This window comes from Microplitis mediator, chromosome 7 (genome assembly GCF_029852145.1).
Source record: "Microplitis mediator isolate UGA2020A chromosome 7, iyMicMedi2.1, whole genome shotgun sequence".
Lineage (NCBI taxonomy): Eukaryota > Metazoa > Arthropoda > Insecta > Hymenoptera > Braconidae > Microplitis > Microplitis mediator.
This window is the reverse complement of record NC_079975.1, coordinates 24,715,545-24,735,522: the sequence shown is the minus strand read 5'-3', so window position 1 is coordinate 24,735,522 and position 19,978 is coordinate 24,715,545. Positions and strand designations below refer to the sequence as shown.

Here is a 19,978-nt window from a genome sequence, read left to right as displayed (position 1 = left end):
TCACTTCACCTTATTTTCTTTTGAAGTTATCAATTTGCCGACGATTTTTCGATAAGATCTCGACTTTTTCAACTTAAATTAAATTTTTTTCATCTTAGTTTCAACTTATTCCTATTTTTTGATCTCAGTTTCAACTTATTCGTCTTTACTTCGAACATGATGGTCATTGACCTTACTTTTGACTTGCTGAATCAAGTCGAAAAAAAAAGTTATTTATTCGCCTTACTCTCGCCTTAATACATAAAAATAATTTCGACTTAGTTTTGACTTTTTCGCCTTATAATTTAAGTCGAATAAGTCTAAATCAAATCAATTTCGACGTGATTTCAACATTTTTGTCTTAAATCGTGACTAAGTAATCCAGTTGAGTCTAAACCAGGGCGAAAACTCAATGCATTTCATATCTCCGTAAAAAAAAGTCGAGTTTGTCTTATGAAAAACGGCTCCAAATTTCGACTTGGTAAACCAAGTCTAAATCAAGTTTTATTTTTGACCTGGGTATCTAAGAAATTAAGTATATTTGCATGTCTTCTTCTTCAAATAAATTCTGAAAAGAAGACCCAAGCTTATTTTTGTAAAAAGATATTAGAACTGATAAAATTTTAATAAAAGTTCGCTTTTAATTAACTTTTATTAAATAATCATTATTACACAGAAAAAAAAGTTATCTTGAATCAAGAAAATATTTTTGAAGACAAACGTTTTCGGGAACCAAGTCAAGATTTTCTTGAGCCAAGAGAATTTGTCTTGGTTAAAAAAAATTCGTCTTGGTCGGAGAAAATTTCTAATTTATCTGAGAAAATTTAGGTCTCCAAAAAAATATTTTTGAATCAAGAATATTTACCTTCAGTCGAGAATTTTTTTTTTTCTGTGTATCAATTTTATGTTATTTTAGTCGGAAACATACTTCTATTCCAGCTGCCGGATGGAATCTTTTGGTTTATGTTGGCTATTTTTTTTTCTATTTTTTCAATAAAAAAAAAAAGGAATCAGGGCAAAGTAAAACTCTAGAAAATTTTCTTAGTGAGGTCTCGTACTCCATAGAGGTAAATAAGGAAACAGTTATACCATATAAAATAAATCCGAAAAACAGAAAAAAATAAACGAATAAAATCTACAAGAATTTTTTATCGCGTGCCGTTATTAAATATTAAAGCAAAACACTCAAGATACCACCGAGTCCTCGGCATACGTAAATAATAAACAAATAAAAAGTGATAGTAAGAGAATGTTAGTTGGCTCGCATTGTAAATATGTCTGTACATGTATGAAAAGCGTTACATTTAGCCGTCGTAACCGGTTGCGGTCGTCTCGTTATCCGATTATGCGATTAGTTTACGAGCGTGTGCAGCGCGTGAAATAGCTTCGGTGTAAGGGTTATGTTCAGTAGATATGACGAGGAACCAAGTGGATAATCACAAGACTTGACATTCATTTCATCGATCCTCTCTTCATTCAATTTACATCAACTTATTTTATGTAATAAAGATACAGATATTTATAAATTTCTTTTTTTTTCATATATTTAATATCTTTAACTGTTTTATATTTTATAGTTTCATATATTTTCTTGCAATGATAATTCCGTAAGTTAGTTATAAAATAACTGTTAAAATAGTTCGTTGGCATACCATAAATTCTCAAAGAGAAAACTAATTTCTTCGAGGATAAGGAAATGTAAAATTTTCTAAGACCTTATATATGTACATTATATATCTGTATTATAAACTGCGTAAGACGCTTTGTAAGTCTGAACATCTCGGGGGCGACGCCCGGACTTGATATATAGTTGCATCAGGCGTGCGCGATGGATAGTGGATGATGGTATATCCTGTTCTTGTAAGGGTACACCACAATAGGGTAATCCAAGCTGTCTCTTGCAGTTTCGACAATTCGTGGTGAAAAGAAAAGACCAAGTACTATACACATATATTTAAGTGCATATACGCTTCCAACAATCTATTTTCGTGATCAAATAACCTATCTTCCGGATTTCGAAGACTTACCCCCTTATACAAAATATGAAATTCGATGTCACTGTGATTCAAAATGATTTTATAATTTTTTTGCTGTACTATTGTTGGGTATATTGGCCTCAAAAGTATTGGAAATTTCGGCAAACTTGCGTAATTTCTTATTATTTAAGATTTTGGTCATTCGATACGCCTTCTTTGTGTGCATTATGTTATTATCTTCTTTTTCTTAAAAGCAAAATTTATTTTACCGATGACTACAATTTTTAAATATAGCTGTGAATTAGTGATGTTCTGTAACTTTCAAATATAAATATTTATAAACTCATGAATTATCATTTTTGTTGTAAAAAAAACGTAAAACGAACATATTATATTCTTTGAAGTGTATTAATTGTGTCCAATTTAATATTAATTCAAAATTGACATGCATTCACGGTAAAAAATATTAAGTATGTGGTAAAAATAGTCCGTGTTGAATTATTTGTGTTGATTATTTTGTGTCAAATCAACATACTTCTCCGTGTTACTTAAAAATTTTTAATCGATTTACTATTCAACACTTTACAAGTGAACATAACTTTTTTCAAGCTCAAATATGTATTCACGATACTGTTCTCGAGCTCAAGCAGCTCAATAACAGTCGGAAGTTTGGGGCTTGTCCGCGCGGTCAACTGTTTTCCAAATTCTTTTTGTTGCAGTGTACTATTTTATACTGCAATCTGCATAGTAACTACTTCATAAATTTTTCATGCCAAAAATACTGAAATATTCTCTGAGTATATGTTCATTTATTACTTACCCTCCCCCCCCCCACACACACACACACATGAACATACATACAGACACTCGGACATCATTGTGAAAATGATCAGAATAGCTTCCTAGGACCTCAGAACGTCGACATCTGATGAAATTTCGATTTTCGCAAATCGGGGTGAAAACAATAACTTCCCGGAATTTCGAAAACCATCGATTTTCTTAACGGGAAGTTAAAAATTTTTATACTGTGACAGAATATTTCCAACAGGAGCAAAGTTACGGACACTTTACACAGAATGTCATAGACAATGCATGTTCACCAATGTTCACCCATGTTCACCAATGTTTACCCATGTTCCCCCATGTTCACCAATGTTCACCAATGTTCCCCATGTTCCCCCATGTTCACCAATGTTCACCCATGTTCCCCCATGTTCACTAATGTTCAGCAATGTTTACCCATGTTCCCCCATGTTCGCCAATGTTCACCCATGTTCACCAATGTTCACCCATGTTCCCCCATGTTCACCCATGTTCCCCCATGTTCACCAATGTTTACCCATGTTCCCCCATGTTCACCAATGTTCACCAATGTTCCCCATGTTCCCCCATGTTCACCAATGTTCACCAATGTTTACCCATGTTCCCCCATGTTCACCAATGTTCACCAATGTTCCCCATGTTCCCCCATGTTCACCAATGTTCACCAATGTTTACCCATGTTCCCCCATGTTCGCCAATGTTCACCCATGTTCACCAATGTTCACCAATGTTCACCCATGTTCCCCCATGTTCACCAATGTTCACCAATGTTTACCCATGTTCCCCCATGTTCACCAATGTTCACCAATGTTCCCCATGTTCCCCCATGTTCACCAATGTTCACCAATGTTCACCAATGTTCACCCATGTTCCCCCATGTTCACCAATGTTCACCAATGTTTACCCATGTTCCCCCATGTTCACCAATGTTCACCAATGTTCACCAATGTTCACCCATGTTCCCCCATGTTCACCAATGTTCACCAATGTTTACCCATGTTCCCCCATGTTCACCAATGTTCAGCAATGTTCACTATTGCTCACCCATTCTCAAATGGGTTTGAACTCAAAAGTAAAATTTTCCGAAGGATTTATTTTGGTTTCTTCCACTTTTAGCGGGAATTCAAAAAATAATACTTACTATTAATTTTTAAAAGTCTTTAATTTTTTATATCATCATAAATAATTTAATTATAATGAATCATTAGAATGAATATTGTCGGACTTAAAAGTTCAAAATCGGACCTCTCAGTGAATGTTCGGACCTCTGGGTTCAAAGTCGGAGCTAGAGGACTACAGAGCTCTCAATCGGATCTATTTCGGGCTAGAGGGGCCTATATAGGCTCTAACTTTCGACTCGGGTTTCGATATATTTTAATTACTATCATTTCAAAACCATAAAACAAATTTTATGCATCAAAATTTCGACAAACAACCTCAGTTCACCAAAAAAACTAAAATCTAAAGTGCTTTAACTTGGTTATTAATCAACCCAACAGAAAATTAATGTAAATTTGAAGTATCAGGTCATCAAATACAAGTAAGTTCTTATCAGCAAGCCACTACATTGCGGTGAATGCACTTACGTTTGATTAAATATTCAAAGACACACTCCAGCCTGCATTATTATATAGTAACTTCGTAGAAAGGAAGTAGAAAAGCAAGACAGGAAGATAAAAAATAAAAGGACAAAATAAAGAGTCATAAAAATTATTCACACCCAACAACGTATGGTAAAAACTCTCAATAAATTTGTCATGATCAAGTCTTTTGTCAGCTTTAATATTTCTATAAGAATGACTCACACTATAATCTCAATATAATGGAAACTATTAGCTGGCGCAACAGTTCGATGCGTCATTTCACGAGGAAACTGTTAAGAAGCCGCTCAATTAAATTGAACACACAGTCACTTGTTGCTTTACTTGTACTATTAATTGATTCATCATCTAATATATTTCGAAATATTTATATTGTCTTCAATATATATATATATATACATATATATATATATATATATATATATATATATATATATATATATATATATATATATATATATATATATATATATATTGTATTTCACAATAGTATTCTTAAACTATTTTATATATTAATTTTTATTAATATATTTTTACATATTCAAATTATAAATATGTTCCGAAAAAGTATCATAATCATAATTTCAAACTGTCTAATTATATTCAAATTTATCACGGGTGTTATGAACATTTAATCGATTATAATTAATTAAAACGTTATTTTTTCAAACAACGTATCCTCACTTTATTATTGTGTTAAAAAGTTTTATTTTGATATAAAAATACGTCTGTAAAAATTGGAACTTTTAATATTAACATTAAAGGTTCCGCATCGCACTTTTCTTTCATCCCCAAAATAAATATCCCCGAGCCTAAATATCACTGCGACAAAATATTTAAATATATAAATATTAATCTTTTTAAGATAATGATTTCAAAACTTTCCGAGATATTTATTTTCGGGATATTTTGTCCGGATATTTGGTCGGGGTATCAAGAATCATGGAACCGATTTTTATTACTAGCTAACGATGCATCGTAGAAAAAATTTACAGACATGTTTTTGTAGGGAATTGAATGCTCTATCAAAAAAGTCTCTTATCATTTTTTGATAAATCTGTCTGTTCAAAAGTTATTTGAGCTTGAAGTCAAACTTATAATAAATTTCGAAATTTGACTTTTCCAGCGAAACTATCAAACTTATCACGAAATATCTTTTTATCTTTTTTGTAGATAATTTTTTTTTTATAAATTATCTCATATCAATTTTTCAAAATTCCGCATTGTTTCCTGGTTATTTTCATTTTAATGTCAAGTTCTTAAGATCGATCAGGACACTATTTTTTTAAGAACTTGACATTAAAATGAAAATAACCAGAAAACAATGGGAAATTTTAAGCAACTTGGTGTGAAATAATTTATGAAAAATAAAATGATCTACAAAAAAGATCCAATAACATTTCGTGATAAGTTTGATAGTTTTGCTGGAAAAGTCAAATTTCGAAATTTATTATAAGTTTCACTTCAGGCTCAAATAACTTTTGAACAGACAGATTTATCAAAAAATGATAAGATACTTTTTTGATAGAACATTCAATTCCCTACAAAAAAATGTCTGCAGACTTTTTCTACGATGCATCGGTAGCTAATTACAAAAATCAGAAGACGTGAAAAAATTTTTTTCTATGTCATTCTTATGAAAAATAAAAAAGTGTGATGTCCAATTTTTGCAGTCGTATTTTTATATCAAAATGAAACTTTTGAATCTGTTTCCAAAAAGAAATAACCATGTTACATATAGGGGAGAAGGGGGCAAAGTGGGCTCCTGGGGGCAAAGTAGGCCCCTTAAAATTTTCAAAACTCCAAAAAATATGGGGGCAAAGCGGGCCCCTCAAAATTTTCTATACTCCAATAAATTCGGACGGATAATAAGCTTATCGAAATTTCTTATATAATGCGGGCGTAAATAGACCACCAAAACTATTCATTAAATATAATTTATTAAGAAAATTAAAGATAATAAAACTACGTTTTAAAGTTATATCGCAGCAGACGATTAAAATGACTTTTAGATTATTGAAATACGATTGTTTTATAGTTATTTGCAAATATCACACGTGTAAAGAATAAAAAATATCAAATCCGAAATTTTTTGGAGGGTCCACTTTGCCCCTAATTTTCGATTTTTTAATTTTAATGGACGCAGCATAATGACGTGAAAATAAGTATCAAGGGTCTAAAAAGAAGTAAACGCGTAAAAAAAATTAATGATATTATAATTATTTTCCTTAAGGGGCCCACTCTGCCCCCCTTCCCCCTACATAAAATATATGCGTAAATAAGCTAACCTCAAATTCTGTATAATTATATGTAACGAGATATGGTAATGAATGATATATTTATCTTATGATAATCTTTCATAATGATTTATACGTTTATTTATTTAAATGTATACTGCATTTTTTATTAAGATACCGTAATACATAATAATTTATTTACACTACCATCTATAGTAATGTGAATAATTTTCAATAGAAATGATAATATTAGTAAATTTAAAAAGTGAAAGTTTAACTTGGCTAATTCTTATGCATCGTGAATTATTATTACCTGCGAATATAACCTTGACTTAAAAAATATCAGCTAACTCTATATATTAGTATTCAAAAAGTAGGCAAAATGTTCGTATACTTTTGGTAGTGCGTGGACAGAAAAAAATTTTAAATATATACGGAGGATTCTCAAAAATTTTTGTGTGCATATTTTAAAATATTTTTTTTTTTTCATAAATAATTTTATTAAAAAAAATTGGCAGCTGTCTGCTGTACTCAGGATCATAAAAAAATAGTTGAGGATATAAGGCGTGCGTGTAAAATATTTTTAAAAAAGGTAATAATAAAAAAAAAAAAAAAAAACTGTTAAGTACTCTCGATTGAGCACAAGGCGAATGATATTGGATACCGGAAGGATCACAGGGTGGGGAACCGGAGAAGCTACTAGTAGGAAATCGTGCGAAGCCGAAGGAACGTTCTTGCTCTTGCATGCTGGCAAGTGTCGTCTCCTTGTCACAGTTTTGTTGTAGCCGTTCAAACGACCGGAGGTTTTCTGTCGGCAAGTGCTTAAAATTTTTTTTTTTCTTATATATTTTTATTAATATTTATTTAAATAAATGTGTTGAAATCGTGGTAATTTTTTTATCAATCCAAGTAGTATTTAAACGAAACACCTGCGCGCGTTAATTTCATTGTTTGATTTTCTAAATTTAACTCAAGGATTCAAAACGTTAATAAATTTATTAAAAATTGTGTTTTTTTTTAATAATGAGTAATTTTTTTTTCTGTCAGTTTTTGACTGATATACAAATTAATGAAATCAAAGTGATTTAAAATTAACTGATTAAATTTTCCAATAAATTTTTTTGATTTATTTATATCATTATAAAATTTATGTCAAGAGCTTCAGGTGGATTTTATTTTATGTGCCATAAATAAATACTGTGTACATATTTTATCGTCAGTTCTTTGAAGCATTGATAGAAGCTTGATTAAATCCTCTATAGTTTTATTGACTAATCGATTATTTTATTATTACCGAAGGATTATTTTTATGATTAATATTTATTTGTTTATTTGCTGTAAGATTATTCAACAAACAGCTGAGGAATTTAAATATTTTATTATCTTATTTAATTTATTATTTAAACGTGACAAATAAAATATTATCCTCGTGTCACTCGGTACCATTCAGTATTAACGCCATAAGCGAATTAAATCCCTGGCGTCAATATGGCCCCCGTTATAGTACAATTACTATCGACAGTGTTAATGGTAATTACACTCTGCTGGTAGGATTGGTTAATTTAATCACCGCGTGTCAAGGGACGACACAAAAACACGTGTGCTTGTTAAGATGAAAATAAAGCGGTACAATAAAATGAAAGTTATTATTTTTTTTTTTTTATATTATTTAAATTTTTATTTTATTACCCGCATTGGATTTAAAATAACTTTAAATTGAATTTGGTGGATTTTTAAGAGTATTTTTAAATTTATTGACAATAAAAAAAATTGTACTCATAAAATTTATTATTTGCAATTCATGGAACAAAAAGTAGTATTTGGGTAATCAGAAATTTTTTTGATTACGTTAAAAATAAAAATTGAAATGAATTTTTAAAAAAAAATTTTCATGGTCCAAAATGATTAAAATTTATATTGAAAATGTTGCCGTATACTACCGGGCTTAGGAAAAGGACAGTAAGTTCATTTACTACGAGGAGGGGAATTTATGGTTACAATTACAATATATTATGGGAATGGTTCCCATAATGCATGGTAACCAGTTTTTTTGAAATTTTGATTATAGGAATGGCACCCATATATATTATAGTTATCATCACTATAATATCATAGTAATCGTTACTATAATATTATAGGAACCATTACTTTAACATTATGGTAACCATTATCATATATATGGTAAACACTACCATAACATTAGGGTAAACATTACCATATAGATGGTAACCATTACCATAATATATGGTGACCGTTACTATAATATTATAGGAACCATTACTATAACATTATGGTAACCATTACCATATATATGGTAAACACTACCATAACATTATGGTAAACATTACCATATAGATGGTAACCATTACCATAATATATGGTGACCGTTACTATAATATTATAGGAACCATTACTATAACATTATGGTAACCATTACCATATATATGGTAAACACTACCATAACATTATGGTAAACATGACCATATAGATGGTAACCATTACCATAATATATGGTGACCGTTACTATAATATTATAGGAACCATCACTATAACATTATGGTAACCATTACCATATATATGGTAAACACTACCATAACATTATGGTAAACATGACCATATAGATGGTAACCATTACCATAATATATGGTGACCGTTACTATAATATTATAGGAACCATTACTATAACATTATGGTAACCATTATCATATATATGGTAAACACTACCATAACATTAGGGTAAACATTACCATATAGATGGTAACCATTACCATAATATATGGTGACCGTTACTATAATATTATAGGAACCATTACTATAACATTATGGTAACCATTACCATATATATGGTAAACACTACCATAACATTATGGTAAACATGACCATATAGATGGTAACCATTACCATAATATATGGTGACCGTTACTATAATATTATAGGAACCATTACTATAACATTATGGTAACCATTACCATATATATGGTAAACACTACCATAACATTATGGTAAACATGACCATATAGATGGTAACCATTACCATAATATATGGTGACCGTTACTATAATATTATAGGAACCATCACTATAACATTATGGTAACCATTACCATATATATGGTAAACCCTACCATAATATATGGTAACCGTTACCATAATATTATGGTAACCATTACCATAATTTATTTCAATCATTAAACTTGTAAATCATCAATAAACGGTACATTTTATTGATCAATTTATAAAATTATTTTGGCCGTAATTAAAAACCTACCGAAGGATAAATTTATTTATAATTATCGCTAATTAAATTTTTTTAATTCAATCCAATATATCAGGCTTGGTCAGACATGAGCAGGCATGGTCATGCATGGTCATGTTCGAATCAATTTATAACATCAGGCTTGATCATGTCTGTTCATGCTCAGTCAGACATGGCCATGCATGATCAGGGCTGCAATATTTAATGCTTCAGACATGGTCATGCATGATCATATCTGACATCAGACATGGATGGTCATGTCTGAACATTTTTTCCCGGGTACTTTTCAGGCATGTTTTTCTGAATTTCTTCAAAAAAAATTTGACAAAAATTTTGCTGGTTTGCAGAACATTAAAAAAAAAAGCTTTTAAACTAATTACAAACAGTTTTTGACTCTATAAGAATTTTTCGAAAACGAGGCCTGGAAAATAAAAATTTTTCTTCTCTTGAATATGTTTAAAGTTCTAAAAATGATAAATTCATAGTTCAGAATTCTCTCTAATTTGGAAGTTCACTGTTATTAACGTTTTTGGTACCCGTACGAAAAAAGTATATATCCGGGATATATACGGACAAAATTGAATATATGTCTCATATATGCGGCATATATTCAGATTTGCCCGAATATATACGGATATATACTTTTTCCGTACACGGAGAGAAAAAAATAGTTCTAATTCCTATGTAGAATGGTAACCATTACTATGTTACATAGAAACGAGGATTTTTTAACGTCGAGAGTCACCGGGCAGAGTAATCCCCCCCCCCCCCCATTCTACATAGTAACGGTGGCTATGCTAGCATAGAAGTGATTACTATTCTACATTGACGAGAGAACTATGTAAATGGATATGGCTACAATGTTACCTAGTAACGTTTACGATGTTTTATTTATTTCATTTTTAGTAAATAAGGTTATGACAAAACAAATAACTCAGGTTACTATAAATAGATATATGTAGAAATTGAATTAATCTATTGAAATAGTTAAGATATTGCTCAAAATGAAATATCATTTTCTGATAACAGATAAATAATAATTAAATAAATTAAAATATTTAATAATATACTTCGCACATATACATGTAACACATACACATAGGTTACTGCGCAAACGTCCGCGCATGTTTACTTTCTTGTCTCACTTATTAAACTGTAACGACAGCTATTCCAGCATGGGACTGAGTAGCATTCTACATAGCCCTGATTCCCATGCTAGATAGCGATTTTTACCATTTTAGTTGTTTCAATGTAACATAGTAATCATTACCAGAAAAATGGTAATGAGTCCTATTCTACATAGCATTATTTACCATTTTACAAAAAATGAGTCTGGTTACTATGTAACATAGTAATCATTACTATTATTTTCTCTCCGTGTACGGGTACATTTATGGAACGATATATTTTCACATGGGCAGTGTAAAAAAATATTGAATAAATATACACCCTGTTTGAAAAATCTCATAAAATCCAATATATTTTCATAAATTCTCATGAATGAGTTCTATGAGAAACTGCTATAGTCACGTATAGGTTTTATAGATATAGATATGAGGATCTATCGTTATTTCCAAGCAGGAAAATTTACAAAATTTGAGTCAAGTGTTTCAACTACTGAGGACAATAAAGCGCGTAATTTTTAATTAATAAATCTTCGAATAATTTAAAAGATCTTTCTTATGAGAGACGATCCCACTTTACGAATAAAAATAATGAACTGATTTTACTATGACATAACATTAAAAGATATCTTTATAGTGTATGAATTCAGACATTTATTAATAGTATAAAACTTTTATATAAAGATATAATTTTAATCGAGATAAATCTCTCTGATATTTTTTTTTGATATCTAAAGAATTTATTTTGAAAATAGGAACATAAAAATTTATGTAATCACATGTTTATGATAATTGATAAGGATGTATATGTTAAATTAAACATGATAAGTACATGTAGACGATTATGATTTGCACTTAACCATGAAAACTAAGCGATTATTAATGTTTTATATTTCCAGTATTACGAATGCTATGACACAATCTTGTGAAGTCTTAGCTATGATGGATGCACATACTACGACATTTGGTCGTAAACGCGGCTGTACAATTTCAAGATGCGGTGCATTTTTACTCACGACATTTTTCATCCTTGGTATTGTAGCGACAGGGTTACTAGTATATCATTTTGCGCCTTGTCTTAATGGTAAATCTGTCGACAATGCGGACAATTTTGCGGACAGTGCACTCTTGAATTCCGCACGGACATTCGCCACGGCAGATGCGCACAAAAAAAAGATTGACGTTCGTCTACCCAAGTCGGTAATTCCTGATTCTTATGAAATAAAATTGATGCCATTTATTTGGGAAGGGAATTTCACATTTAATGGCGAGGTAATTTTTTATTTTTACTCAACATATTTTAATAAAAAAATAAATAAATATCGGTTAGTACACGGAAAGAAAATTATGGCAGCGGTTCCCATAATTTTGTGAAATTTTTTCCTATACCATCATAGGAATTACGACCATAAATTATGGGAGCGGTTCCTATAATTATAGGAATGTTTCCCATAATTATAGGAATAGTTTCTATAATTATGGGAATGATACCCATAACACTATAGGAATGGTTCCTATAGTTATAGGAATGGTTCCTATAATTTATAGGAACCATTCCCATAAATTATAGGAACCATTCCCATAATAGTATGGGAACCATTCCCATAATATTATGGGAATGATTCCCATAATGCAATTGGAATGGTTCGTATACCATTATGGGAATCATTCCCATAATATTATGGGAATAGTTCCCATACTATTATAGGAACCATTTCTATAATATTATGGGAATGGTTCCCATATTATCATGAAAAAATTAATTTAAAGAAGTGTGGTAATCACTTCTACAATACACAGAAATATTATAAAACATAAAAACAAAAATTCAAACATTGAAAAAAAAATCGTATTTGGCAAAAAAACATTAAAATTTTTAACAAGAATTTTTTGTCAGCACAAAACATTCAAGAAAATTTAAATTTTGGGAAATTTCTACACTATTGTGCAAAAAAAAAATTTTATGATATTATAGGGATGGTTCCCATAACATTATGGGAATAGTTCCCATAATGCATAGGAAAACTTCCCATAATTTTCTTTCCGTGTACGCTGTAAAAATCAGGAGTGAATTCACTTTGATCCAGAGTTCCGATGTTAACCCTGAGTAAACAACTGAATTCGATCGAATTAAACAGAATTAAATTTTTAATTCTATTTAATTCAGATAAATTCTGTTAATTCGGTACCTAACTTAAAAATGAATTCTGTTTAATTCGGCAGGAAAACCAGAATTTGTCCAAATTAAAACGAATTTGAATAATTCTATTCGGTTTAATTCTGATTAATTCGAAAATAATTCTCCGATTTCTGGTCCTGAATCCGAATTAAACTGAATTAAAACGAATTTGAAATTTTTAAATCGGTTTTATTCTGTTTAATTCAAATTCAAATTTTCAATTCAGTTGAATTTTGTTTTGCAGAATTCGACGGAATATAACAGAATTAAAATTTTTAATTCGGTCGAATTCAGTTGTTTAATCAGGGAAAATAAACTTCTCTTCCGAGTGAAATTCACTCCGAGAAGTTTGAATAAATAATTCGAAATCCTCATAGAAAAAAAAATAAAGTTAAAAAAAGTTCGACCAGATAAGGTAAAAGCCCCTATTAGAAGTATTAATCAAGAGATTGTAATTTTTTTATCAAGTAAGGTAAAAGCCCCTATATCCGCTCATTTTTTATTGGAGTGAGATTAAATCACTCAATAAAAATTAATAAATAAAATGAAAAACCAGATTTTTTTTTATAGTTATTTTTTGAAGTTTCGAGCATTAGAATAAAATTTAAGTTTGAAGAATAATCTTGATAATTAATTATTATTAATTTTTTAAATAAGCTCCTTGAGTGTACCCATAGTCGCTCACTAAAAGTTGTCATGTACCATTACTCGACCAACACATGGCCCTATAGTCGCTCAAAGACAATATCAATTAAACTATGATAAGTTTATTGATTTGGACAAATAATTTATAAATTATACTACTTTATTCTTTGATAATATAAAATTTCATGAATTTTAAAAATGTATTTAATAAGATATAGTTATAACAATTCGAAAAAAATTTGACGTACCCTAAATTTAATCTAACGAATGAACGTTAAAGTAAAAAATGCCCGGCTTTGCGCGATTTTGAAAACAGTCATTTAATTTAAATTTATAATCTATTATAAAATAATTTGATACATGATATTTTAATATATTTAGATTCACAAATAATTATTTATCAATAATAATATTTTTAGTTGTAATTTTTTTTAATAAAAATTATAAAAAAACGCCTTAAACAGTTAAAGTGAGCGACTAATGGTACTGAGCGAGTAAACGGACATTTACCTTACTTCGAAATTCGAGACAAATTCGAACTTTTTTGGTTCTAAAATTTTAATCTAAATTTTTTAAATTCGAGAAAAGTTTTAAAAAATAAAAAATTTCTGATTTTAATGTTAATAAGTCTGCAATAATTCCATTTTTTGAAAATGTCGTTAATTTTTCATTTCGTTGTCTATAATTATATCCCATAATTTTATACTTTCTATTGTTTTCAGTATTGAAGTTTTACAAAAGTTCAAAATAGTCTTAAATTTCGGCTGGTAAAACCATTTTCGAATTTTTTTTTTGCATGAGAGTAATTACTTCGGATTTAATCCGTATTCACTCCTGAAATTTTTAACAGTTCACGTACTACTATTATAAATTAAAAATGTATATTTTTTATCAGGTAACTATTTATGTGAATGTAACAAAGGATACTAAGAACATAACACTGCATGCAGCAGATATGAAAATAGATTATCAACGAACAACAATAAAAGAATATAATAATAATTCTAGTACTAAAAATGTAGGTAAATGGTTTAAAATATTTGACCAAACAAACGACACTGCCAGACAATTTCACATAATCCATACTAGCGAGACTTTAAAAGCTGGCACGCAGTATGTAGTTTACCTAAAGTTCATTGGCTATCTCAATGATTACCTCCAAGGCTTCTACCGAAGTTCTTACACTGCGGGAAACCAAACAAGGTAATCAACCAATTAGTTATTCAAAGTTACTTAGATTAGTCGTTAATTCTCCATCTCGTGATTAAACACGGAAAGAAGAATAATCGAAAAATTGAACGTATATTCAAAATTTATTACAGTTTCAAATATTAGCGAACTCCGCTACTCGGAAACTGTAAAATTTACATCATTTCTGAGACGTAACATTATTACAGTTTCAGATAAAACTTTTTTCAGTTATTACCCGTATAAAAAAAAGTTTGTTCCAAAAATGTTCCAAGAACTTTCACGACTGAATTTCCACTTAAGACAATTTTGAACTTTACGGTGAACATTTTTGGAACTTTTAAAAAGATTGAAAGTGAAAAATTTTCAGCTTGTGAAAGCTTTTGCTCCACGATTTTTTTTTTTTCAACTAAAATAAAATGATGACAAATTTTTGGATTTGAAGAACATTCAAAAAAAGGAAAGATAAAAATTTTGAAAATTTTTTCACTTTTGACTTGTTCAAAAATAGTCCAAAAAATGAGTGATTGGAACTGATTATGAACTCGAAAAATTGTCAATTCAAATCAATTTTGGGTAACAAATTTAAAAACAAATCACACCCGCAAGAAAAATCCACACTAGTTGAAAATTTTTCAAATTTCTAAGTATTTTACACAAATTTTCAAATCAAAGTTCAGAATTGTTTCAATTTTGGAAGTTCACTCTCAGGTACATTTTTGGAAAAACATTTTCTTTTACACGGATAATAGCAAACAGGTTTTCAAACTTCAAATTTTTTGGTAATTGAATTTACTGTTTCATATGGTAGCGTTTTATTTAACCAACCCATGTAAAAAAAATTCGTTCCAAAAAGATTCCAAAAAAGTTCTGCATATGGAACTTCTAAACATGACACAGATTAGAACTTCGAATGGAACTTTTTAGGAACGTTAGTAATTTTGATAGTAAAAAAAAGTTTATATGAAAAAATTTAGAGTCAAAAAAGGACGTTTTTGGAACTTTTTTTGAATTTTTTTTTTTGAACGATTTTTTTACACGGGAACAGAATTAAAAAATCACAGTTTGAGATGTGATAACTCACAGAATATTCATCATTCTAAAGAATTAGTAGCTCACATTGTAAATTTGATTAACTAATAAAAGAATACATTTATTCTCATGTAACGAAAATACATTACCAATAAATGTCAATTCTATGATAACTTATTCAAATTTTAATAATTTTTGACACTACAGATGGATCGCAACAACTCAATTCCAAGCCACTGACGCTCGACGTGCATTTCCGTGTTTCGATGAACCCGCACTTAAAGCTAAGTTTCAAATAAGTATTGCGCGACCTACAAATATGACGTCTGTGTCAAATATGCCTCGAATAGGCCAACCTGAACCAGTGTAAGTGACTTACTATTATAATTAATAGTAAAAAAATAAATAAAATTTAATAATCAAAATTTGTAATTTATTAGGCGTGGAATGCCTTCGTATGTTTGGGATCACTATCAACGTTCAGTGCCAATGTCAACTTACTTAGTAGCATTTTTAGTTTCTGATTTTGAAGTTTTGAAGTCGGCTGATAATTTGTTTGGAGTTTGGGCACGTCGAGAAGCTATCGAACAGGCGCGATACAGTTTAGACATTGGGCCTAAGATACTTAAACACTACGAAGACTATTTCCAAATTAAATTTCCGCTTCCAAAAATGGATATGGTTGCATTACCAGATTTTGCTGCCGGCGCTATGGAAAACTGGGGCTTAATTACTTACAGGTAAATATTTGGCGTTTCGAAAAAATATAATATTTTTAGTTTTTCGAAAGAATATTGAAAAACCGATAGAGTATCTCTAGACATAGACCCTATTAAAGTAGAAGCTCTTATTACTCTACTATTCTACTAATAAAATGGTCTAAGTTGCTCCTTATAACATCAGGTATCTGACCGTAAAAGTCCTGTCAAAATCGGTCCAGCCATTTCGGAGATTAGTCGGAACAAAAAGACAGACAAAAATAAAAAAAAATTTTATTACTCATTCAGTAAAAAACTGTTATTTTGAAATTACAAACAGACAAAATATAGATTAAAGGAATAGCAATTTTTATAAAGACTACCCGTATGAAAATATCATATATGGTCAAAATATATGATAAATATCAGAAAATATATGTGGCCAATTTAACTATATTTTCTGATATATTTTTTTTATATTAAAAAATATAATATTCATCATATACGAGTCCGAATATGTTTAGCATATATAAAATATATATGTCAATCATATACAAAAAATATATTTTTATCATATATGAAAATATATATTCTTGTCATATACGAAAACTATATTTTTATCATACATAAAAATATATATTTCTATCATATACGAAAAATATATTCTGATCATATATAAAAACATATATTTATATTGTGTATGGAAAAAAAAAGTTTCTTATTCGTATGACCAACTCCAATTAAATTAGATCTAAATTTTAATATACTCTTTAAATACCAGTTAAAATTTTCAAAATTAGTTAATTTGATGCGAATATATATACCCATATACATATACCTACACCGAATAAAATATATGCTTAAATATAACAAAGAAAATATATGGTGCCATATATAATATAAATTATATACTACCATATATTTCATTTCATATCAAAATTATATATTTTTTGAATATAAAAGGAAATATATCAATACAATATATTATAAGGTAAATGTAAATGTATATATAGCTTAATATAAAAAACATATAAGTTACATATATGGAATACATATATTTACTACTGTATATAATTTTATATTAAACCGGCCAAAATCTCTATATGATTTTTTATAATATACACTATAATATATCATATATTTTTTTGTTGCAAACATATATAATTTTATATATTTTAACCATTTATTATTTTTAACGATAAGAGGTTTTTTTTCGAGCGTTAAATTTTCATAAAAACTGTCTGTCTCTCCTCAGTAAATTTGCTAACAACCTGTTGTATAAATATCACCTACTCATAAAAATGAATAATGTTTCAATGATTCATCAATTGAACGATGATTTATTTATTTACAGAGAAACAGCAATGTTGTTTCAAGAAGGCGTATCAACCAGTAATAGTCAACAACGTGTGGCAACAGTAATTGCTCATGAATTAGCTCATCAGTGGTTTGGAAACTTGGTGACTCCCAGTTGGTGGTCGGATCTATGGTTAAATGAAGGATTCGCCAGCTACGTCGAGTACATTGGTGTTGATTCCGTAGAGCCAGATTGGAAAATACTCGAACAATTCGTCACTTACGAAGTACAGAATGTATTTAATCTCGACGCTTTGGCTTCATCCCATCCAATATCTATCGAAGTCGGACACCCAGACGAAATAAGTGAAATATTCGACCGAATTTCTTACGGCAAAGGCGCTTCAATAATTCGTATGATGGATCACTTCTTAACTACTAAAGTATTCAAGCAGGGATTAACGAACTACTTGACCGCTAAAGCGTACGGTAACTCAGAACAGAATGATCTTTGGAATGCATTAACAAATCAAGCGCACAAGGATCACGTATTGTCAACAAGTGTTACCGTAAAACAAATAATGGATACTTGGACTCTTCAAACTGGTTTTCCAGTGGTTACAGTTATACGTGATTATAAATCAGGCAGCGCTTATTTAACTCAAGAACGTTTTATGCTTCAAAATAGTACTACAGAAGTATCAATGGGTGAATCGTTATGGTGGATACCAATAACGTACACTACTGAAGCTGTCAAAAATTTTAACAACACCAAACCATCACACTGGATGAATGCTCAACGTTCGTTGTCATTATCAAACATTGGAGCATCAAATAACCAATGGGCTATTTTCAATATTCTTGAAACGGGATTCTATCGTGTTAATTACGATAAAGTAAACTGGCAATTAATCATAAAACAATTAAACACAGCTAATTACAAAGATATATCAACAATAAATCGCGGTCAACTAATTGATGATGCCCTTAATTTAGCCCGTGCTGGAAGAATTGATTACTCGACTGCACTTGATGTTACTTCTTATTTGGCCCATGAAACGGAATATGTACCTTGGAAATCGGCTCTAACAGCTTTGAATTATCTTGATAATATGTTGAATAAATATCAGGGTTACGATAGGTTTAGAGTTTATATGCTTAAGCTTTTGGACAATGTCTATCGCGAAGTAGGTTTTAAAGACACTCCTGGCGATCCTCAACTCACCGTTTTTACACGTATTGATATACTTCTTTGGGCGTGTACTTTTGGTCATGATGATTGTGTTCGTAATGCAGTTATGCAATTTCAAAATTGGCGCAATTCGCCAGATCCAGATACAAGTAATCCAATTTCACCGAACTTGAAAAGTGTCGTTTATTGTACGGCAATCAGAACCGGTGGGCAAGCTGAGTGGGACTTTGCATGGGAACGTTATCAAAAAACAAATGTAGGATCGGAAAAAGACTTACTTATGTACGCACTTGGATGCTCGAGAGAACCATGGATTTTAAGCCGGTATCTCGAATGGGCGACTACTGAAAACTCGGGAATTAGAAAACAAGACACATCACGTGTATTTAGTGCTGTTGCTAATAATGCAATTGGTCAACCACTCGTATTTAGTTTTCTAAGAAATCAATGGGCTCGTTTGAGAAAATTGTGAGTTTGCTTTTTTAGTATTTATGTAACAGAAGATCGGAACGTTTTTCGCGCAACGAAATGAAAAATTAGAAAGTAAAAAATCTAGATGACTAGATTTCGGAAATGTTTTGCATATAGATACTACACGGAAAGAAAATTATGGGAAGTTTTGCTATGCATTATGGGAACTATTCCCATAATGTTATGGGAACCATCCCTATAATATCATAAAATTTTTTTTTTTGCACAATAATGTAGAAATTTCCCAAAATTTGAATTTTCTTGAATGTTTTGTGCTGACAAAA

General features: G+C 30.0%; 1 protein-coding gene across 2 annotated transcripts in view; it reads left to right on the top strand.

Moving 5' to 3' along the window:
• LOC130671816 (aminopeptidase N) overlaps positions 1-19,978 on the top strand; it is a 47,238-nt gene that overhangs the window by 24,593 nt on the left and 2,667 nt on the right. The window contains exons 1-6 of one of the 2 annotated variants that reach the window (XM_057475906.1): positions 7,284-7,429; positions 11,893-12,265; positions 14,713-15,020; positions 16,245-16,403; positions 16,478-16,777; positions 18,090-19,691. In XM_057475906.1, coding sequence (XP_057331889.1) covers positions 11,906-12,265; positions 14,713-15,020; positions 16,245-16,403; positions 16,478-16,777; positions 18,090-19,691 — 2,729 coding nt within the window. In that variant the 5' untranslated portion in view covers positions 7,284-7,429; positions 11,893-11,905. Of the gene's footprint in view, positions 1-7,283; positions 7,430-11,892; positions 12,266-14,712; positions 15,021-16,244; positions 16,404-16,477; positions 16,778-18,089; positions 19,692-19,978 lie in introns of those variants that run through there. The other variant, XM_057475905.1, reaches the window with a different exon arrangement.